The 7630-nt window shown below is 32.9% G+C and overlaps 1 protein-coding gene across 1 annotated transcript; it reads right to left on the bottom strand.

Annotated features, from left to right (window-relative positions):
• Window positions 1–726: 726 nt before the first annotated feature.
• Window positions 727–2736, bottom strand: LOC142533891 (strychnine-11-hydroxylase-like). The gene is made up of 2 exons (XM_075640813.1): window positions 1789–2736; window positions 727–1455 (listed from the first exon to the last, which is right to left on the bottom strand). The coding sequence occupies exons 1-2, from the start codon at window positions 2692–2694 to the stop codon at window positions 838–840; spliced, it is 1524 nt and encodes a 507-aa protein (XP_075496928.1). The 5' UTR covers window positions 2695–2736; the 3' UTR covers window positions 727–837.
• Window positions 2737–7630: the final 4894 nt, after the last annotated feature.

Genomic DNA, 7630 nt, shown 5'->3' on the forward strand with positions numbered 1-7630 from the left:
GTTAAAATCAATGACCCAACATATCCAAATCTCATGCGGATTATCATTTGACGAGAAGCCTGTGATACTATATGAAGATAATGCTGCATGTGTTGCTCAAATGAAAGAAGAATACATTAAAAGCGACAAAAGTAAACATATTCCTCCTAAGTTCTTCGCATTCACCAAGGAGCTTGAGAAGAATAAATATATTGATGTTCGTCACATTCAATCAAGTGAAAACTCATCATATCTCTTCACAAAGGCACTTCCTACGACAATATTCAGAAAGCACATAAATAATATTGGGATGCGCAATCTACGAAATTTGTGAAAAATTGTTCGTGTCAACATGAGGGGGAGTTTACGTGACTGCACTCTTTTTCCCTTACTATGGTTTTTATCCCAATGGGTTTTTCCTAGTAAGGTTTTTAACGAGGCAGTATAAAAACACGTAATGAAGACAATCATTATGATCATCATCACAAAGGGGAGTGTTGAAAAATAATATTTAAAATGTGTGTATTGAACATTTGAATGTTGAATATTTGAGTATTGAAAATAAGAGTTGTAAATATTGAAAATTAGTGTGTGATGATGTAGGTAATGATTAATTTATTTTTGGATTATTTGTAAAGATTTTCTATAAATAGATCTCTCTCATTTGTGAAGAAAATCACAAGTGAGTCGAGAGAAAATTTTATAAAGTGTGTAGTTTGGTAAATTCTGAGAGTTTGAGATTTTTACTTTTTAACATAAATTTTTACTTTTTCACAACAATTACATCTACTAAAACTTATTGTACATAAAAGCGATTATATAATCACGCAATACATGCATAGTATCGCTATTATTATTTTATAAAGCACGAGCTGGTGAAGGTATTAAAAAAAGTGAGATTTTCTTATGCATTGTGATCCCCAGTGACTCCTCCATATCAAGATCCTCTAGTGTCATTCCCTCCGGAAGCTCCCAATTGAAGAAAAACAGAAGATTTGCAAGTGCAAGCTCCACAAGCGAAAGGGCGAAATTAATTCCCGGACAACCCCTTCTCCCAGATCCAAATGGTAACAATTCAAAATGCTGTCCTCTAAAATCGATATCACTGTCAAGAAATCTCTCAGGAAAAAATTGTTCTGGGTTTTTCCAGTACTTTGGATCAGTTCCAATGGCGCTAGCATTAAACATGACTCTCGTCTTTGTTGGGATTTCATATTTTTGGGCTATGGTGCAGTTTTCTATGGTTTCTCGAGGGACCAATAATGGTGCTGGTGGATGAAGCCTCAACGATTCCTTTACGACTAGTTTTAGGTAGGTGAGTTTTTGGAGATCATTTTCTTCTATTTTATCTTTTCCTTTGCAGATTGTTCTCACTTCTTGTTGAACTCTTTCTTTAACTTTGGGATTTCTCATAAGTTCTGTCATAGTCCATTCAATTGTTGCTGATGAAGTGTCAGTGCCAGCTGAAAATATTCCCTGTAAACAATCAAATATTTAATTTGGAATAAACCATCTCTTATTCATAGAGTATGTAATGTAATAATTTGTTAAGTTGTTTGGATAAAATATGATAATGGAGTTTAGAAATGTTTATGTCTTTTAAATTTATGAGATCTTATTATCATAATTACGAAAAAGACATGACAATTCACAAAATATATATAAATAAATACATTAAGATATATTTCGGCATATGTATTATTGAATTTTGAAGATGGTATATTCGGAATGTAGTAACATTTGTTAAGAAATTTTTGTTTTTTAAAATATTATGATAATCTATTAAAAAAAATTAATATTCCAACGTACCACGAGAACACCCTTGATATGTTTATCATCTAGAGCGATCACTTTATTAGGTTCCTTCTGAATTCTGAGCAATACATCAATAATATCTTCATGATCAGTTGTCACCCTTTTAGGATCACGATGTTCGTGTATCGCCTTGTCCACGAACCAATCTAAATCACGAAAAATCTTATCTAACTTCCGGTCCACACCATTAAACTTGTTAAGCCAAGCCAACCATGGAAAATAATCCGCGACATTGAAACCAGCCTCGAAGAGCTCCACCTCCAGAAGAATTTCTTGAAACCTAGTCATTTTTCCATAACCATTTGCATGGTTATCAGGGCTTGTAGTTCCGAAAGCCACGCGGCATACAACATTGTTCAAAAGTGAAAACGACAACTGACTCACATTCACGAGTTTCTTCGCATGTTGAGCTATGCTATCAATCATGCGACCCACCTCTTCATCTCTTATTTGAACAAAAGATTGGATTCTTTTGACGGTAAGCAGCTCTAAAACGGCTATTTTCCTTATCTCTCTCCAGTATTCACCATATGGTGCAAAGGCAACCGTGGACAAATTGTAAGTAAGCTTCTTCGCCGCATACAAGGATGGTCTCCCTGAGAAAGCAAGGTCGTGTTCTTTAAATATTTCTCGCGCCATATCCGCAGATGACACGACTAACGTTGGCACGGATCCCAAGCGCAAGAACATGAGATCCCCGTAGATTTTGGACAATTCTTTGAGGGATCGATGAGGTAACTTTCCAAGATGATGAAGATGGCCAATTATTGGGAGTGGTTTAGGGCCAATTGGAAGACGTCCTTTTCCTATATATTTCATTTTCTTCTTCTTCATCAACAAAAACGAGAATAAAGATGCTACAAACCAGATGAAAAGTATGAAGAAAATTTCACCACTCATTTCTCTCTAAGATATGTTGTACGTTTATTTTGTGGTAGAGTTGCTGCATGTATATATAGCTAGCTTACAAGGGCAGCCTTGGAGTTTGCATCCAATTATCCCATACAAAATCCATTAAATTGAATTATTTGGCCAAAAAATTAACCTTTATTTATTAGTATTTCGATATAACATTTTCAAATTCGAAACTTATTTTTAACTTTATTTTCATGTCAATCTACAAGAAGAAACAAAAATAAAATGAGGTAATGAATAAGAGCATATTTAAAATGGTTATATATCAAATTAGCCACTTTTGGGGTATTTATTTAAGTGTAAATACCCTTATAAAAGTTAAAATTTCAAATTCAAAATTCTGATTAGCCAAATATACTAAGATGTCAATTAACCCCGCGTACTCTATTGCTAATTATATGATCAGTATAATAATTCAACAGATTCTGTATGGGAACTCATATATACGAACTTATTTTTTCACCAAAAAATAATAAATCGATAAACGAATTATATTGATAAACAATTAGATAATATTTTTTAGATCAGCTATATTTTCTAAATAATTTTGAAAACAAGGCGGCTCTACTCGTGGACAAAATGACAAATTGTACTGTCCAAAATTTCCGCTTGGACAAACAAATTTAGAGATACGAGTTCCGTGTTAAAGTTGTGCCGCTGTCAAGTCAATTTTGATCATAGGTGTCATTACTTAATTGACAAAAACTTGTGTAGACGTTTTCATGGATCATATTTTGTGAGACAAATTTATTATTTGAGTCATCCATGAAAAAATATTACTTTTAATGCTAAGAATATTACTTTTTATTGTGAATATCGGAAAGATTGACCCGTCTCACAGATAAAGATTCATGAGACCGTCTCACGAGAGAACTACTCTAGTTAATTAAGATTGTTTAGCATTTTATTAAAAATTCAAAAATTTTTGTTGTTATGTTTAGTCTGATATTCATAATAATTCTGAATTTCAATAAGACTTGTTAACAATGTCGACATCATATAAATGATATCTTGCGGAAGTTGAAATTAAATGTTAGTTGAATATTTATTTTATTCCACAATGATAAAATTTTGACTTGTCAATAGACAAAAACCATATCTAGCCGGCTTCATTGCAAGTGGGTATTTGAATTTGACTTAGGTATATATATCTTCTTTCAACAAAACTATAAATTTTCGACCAATAATGCTTGAAAACATTAACTTTACATGGTATCGGTAGAGCAATTGTTCATCGAGCTAACTTATGGTTTTGACTTTATTGACTTTTATATAAAAATAATCTTTATTTTAATAATATTTTACGGTTTTATCTAATATTTATGACATTTACTTTTTTGTATACTCATTCAAACTACAAAGATAAAGTCCTTGAATATACAATAGGTTTCATAAGATCTCTCTAGTAACGTAAGATTATGAAACTCATTAGGAAACGTACCCTATATTTTAAACAGGTTTCTAGTCGATTCAGCTGCCTAAAATAAGGATAAAGCTCGCTTGAGCTTGAGACTAGCATATGTGATGTAAACAACATGTTTCATTAGTAATACATTGATATGTCCATTTATGCAAATGAGTGATCATTTGATAATGCACATAACAACCCTCACTCGAACTTTCCAAGTGATTATCAACTACCGATGGAATAGTTCGTTGTTACGGTTGTACACCATTATTCGTTTGACCCAGAACAACATAAAGGCTCTACGTACTAGAATGCACTTTGATCTGTTTACCGACTCTATTGAGGGTCATCTGCTGGTGAGGTTGGGTGTAGTTTTGAAATATGTAGGAGGCAATGAATTGCAGTGATGATTCACAGCTCACCTATGAGTGAAAATTTCTTATGTTGTCACGTCCCGAGACCGAGGCGTAGTTGAAATCCGACATTGTTTAATAATTTTACTGAAAACAATAAGCCTCTTGGAAAATTTCCAAAGCCAGCCTAATTCTTAAAAGAACTGTAACGTCTCGAAAATTTGAAGGTCCACGTGAACCATATGCATGCAAGTTATCAAATTTATTTTGTATTTTAATTACTTTAATTGCATAATTTTGCATGATTTCATGAAATTAAAGATTTTCTGTCCCGATATTCGAGGTCGGACCAGGGAAAGGAGATCAGAGTCGATTAAGGTGTAAAAATTGAATGTTATATTTTATTTTAAGACAAGAAATTATTTATTTTAAATAATTTATGAACTTTAGCATTTTAAAGCCTAATTTAATTTATTAGACGATTTAAAAGATTTTAAGCGTTTAAAAGGTAAATTTTTGAAAATTTAGGATTTAATCCTTGAAATTGTTGCGAAATATTTTATAATGATTTTTATGCCTTAATTAATTTATTTAATTAGTATTTAAGTTGAATTTATGATTTTTAGTATTTTAATTGGCAATTTTTGAAAAAGTAATATTAATCTTTTAAATTGGAGCTTATCTTGATCATGATATTTAAATTTTAAATAAAAGTTGTGGGTTAATTCAATTAACTAACTAATGTTTAAATTATCTTTTAGAGATTTATTTAACCTAAACTAATCACAAGAAAGAAACTCACACACACATTCCATTCACATGAAGGACGCCTAAAACACACACTAAATACACACAATAAGTGCCGAGAGCTTCTAGCCTTGGAATTTGAACTTTTGGGCTCGTTTTCTTTGTTCCCTCCATCATCGATCCTTCACCACACGTAGCACTATCGATTCACGCCACTTTTATGCAAAAGAAACAATCGAAACGTCACTCCGATCGGTCACCGACTTTCCCGCAACGATTATCGACGATTCAAGCATTTTTAACGCAAAGACACGTCATGAATCTCTTTTTTCTCATCTATCACACTATATTATATGTTTTAATTATGTTTGCATGAAAAACATGTGGGTTTTGTATTTATTTTCGTATTTATGCCAACCTATGCTTAGAACATGTGTTTTTGAAACCCAAAACTCGTCTTAATGATGCACAAAAGGGCTGCCATGGTAGGGGACCTTGAAGGGATGTTTTTCCACATATTTGAGGACCCTTGGGAACATGTTTAAAGGTTGGAAAATATAGGACACCAGTATGAACGAAAATTGTATGTTTTAGAGTCCTAGGGTTTGGCTAAGGTGTGGTTGCTTTCCTAGGCGCATGCGGCTGCTAGCTACTGTCAAGGACACATCCCTTGGTCACAAAATGCTGAACCAGGGTACTTCATGGGCTGAACGATGGCTGGAACAAGGGAGGACGGGAGCCGCGCCTAGGAGGGTTGCGCAAGGAGTCCTAGGGTACAGTTGAAGGGCTAGGCATGTTTGTCCTGGTAGGTTCGGTCTAGCAGCAGTTCATGGGTTTGTCTAAAATCGTTGTGGTTTTAGACCGTTTAAACAAAATTGTCGATAAATATAGCGACAGTTTAAACAAAACCGTAGTTGTTTGTCTAAAAAACAAGTTAATCCACAACGATTTTCTCTAAAATCGTTGTGGTTTGTCCCAAAAAACATGCTAATAGACAACGGTTTATAAAACCGTTGTCTTTATCCCCCAAAAAATGCTAATAGACAATGTTTTTTAAAAAAACTATTGTCTTTGACTTAAAAAGTAAGCTAAAAGACAACAGTTTTCTTTGCTTAAAAAAATGCTCAAAAACAACGATTATCACTAAAATCGTTGTTAAAAAGTAAAAGACAACGGTTTTTTTGTAAAACTGTTGTCTTTTAAGTGTTGTGTATTCAGTATTTTCTTGTAGTGTGTGGTTACACGTAGATGGATCCATCGACCTTCAGCTAATACAAAAGTCACAATTAACGATCTGAATTAAACGAAGAGGAAAACGTATACGTATAGGATTAAAAGGAATATGTTTATGATGATATGAAAAATGTTTAAGTATATACATGATTATGAAATGTTATTTTAAGTAAAAGTATTTTCACTTTTGCATGTGATTGTATATGTACTACTTGCTATTATGGTTATGGTTTGCTGAGTCAATAGACTCACTAGATGTGATCGATGCAGGTGAGCATGATATTGATGCTGTTGGGGGACTTGATTGTTGATCTTACTGGACTGAAGGTGCACATAACCCGAGGACCAGCACTAGTTTTTCGCATTTATGATTAAAGTTTACGTTAAAGATTTTTACCACTTCTATGATTGATTTCGAGTGGTTTTTGAGAGGTTGTTAGAGTTGGATTTATTTTTGAAATATTGATAAATTTAGGTTGATAAAACGTTTTACGATTTTATGTTTTGAATTCTTTCTTTTGAATTTTCAATTATAGTTGGTTGTTTTATTTTTTAAAAAATGGTGCAATGTTATTTCAAAAATATGTATCTATATATGTATAGTAAATTCGGCCGAGTATAAAAAAAATTAGCATTTTTTAAGAAAAACGAGTAATGGACGTTTCAGTTGGTATCAGAGCAATGGTTCTGCAAAGGATTGTGCCACCGCCAGTTCCGGAAAGCTCAGTCGTCAAACCTCAAGTATTTAAGTTTAAATGTTTTTAAATGTTATCACCTGCATGTCTACATGGTTAATACATTCAAGCTACATGTTTAAACAATTTTGAAGTTAAATGACATTTATGTTTAGATTTGCATGATAAATGATTTTTATGATTAAATTTGCATCATTGCACGATTTTTAAAGGTAAAAGATTAGATGCTTTGGAATTTTTACGAATATTACGATATGAAATAAGAAATTCTATGATTTCCATGCATGCTGGCTTTGTGGTAGAATTGGACATGTTTAAGAATTTGGTTAATGGGCCTTGGGAAATGTTGAAAATGATTGAACTATATTGATTTTTGGGTTTTAATACTGATGTAATACTTTTTGGGTCATAAATTAATCGTGAAGATTATGAATGCTGAAGGAGCGTGTGCTGGGCATCTACGAGATGCTTCAAGCACAATATTC

Source organism: Primulina tabacum, chromosome 18 (assembly GCF_025594145.1).
Source record: "Primulina tabacum isolate GXHZ01 chromosome 18, ASM2559414v2, whole genome shotgun sequence".
Taxonomy (NCBI): Eukaryota; Viridiplantae; Streptophyta; class Magnoliopsida; order Lamiales; family Gesneriaceae; genus Primulina; species Primulina tabacum.

Coding starts and splice junctions, on each gene's coding strand:
- LOC142533891 (XM_075640813.1), bottom strand. CDS start 2,694: ATGAGTGGTGAAATTTTCTTCATACTTTTCATCTGGTTTGTAGCATCT. Junction 1,456..1,788: donor ATATCAAGGGTGTTCTCGTG/GTACGTTGGAAT, acceptor GATTGTTTACAG/GGAATATTTTCAGCTGGCAC.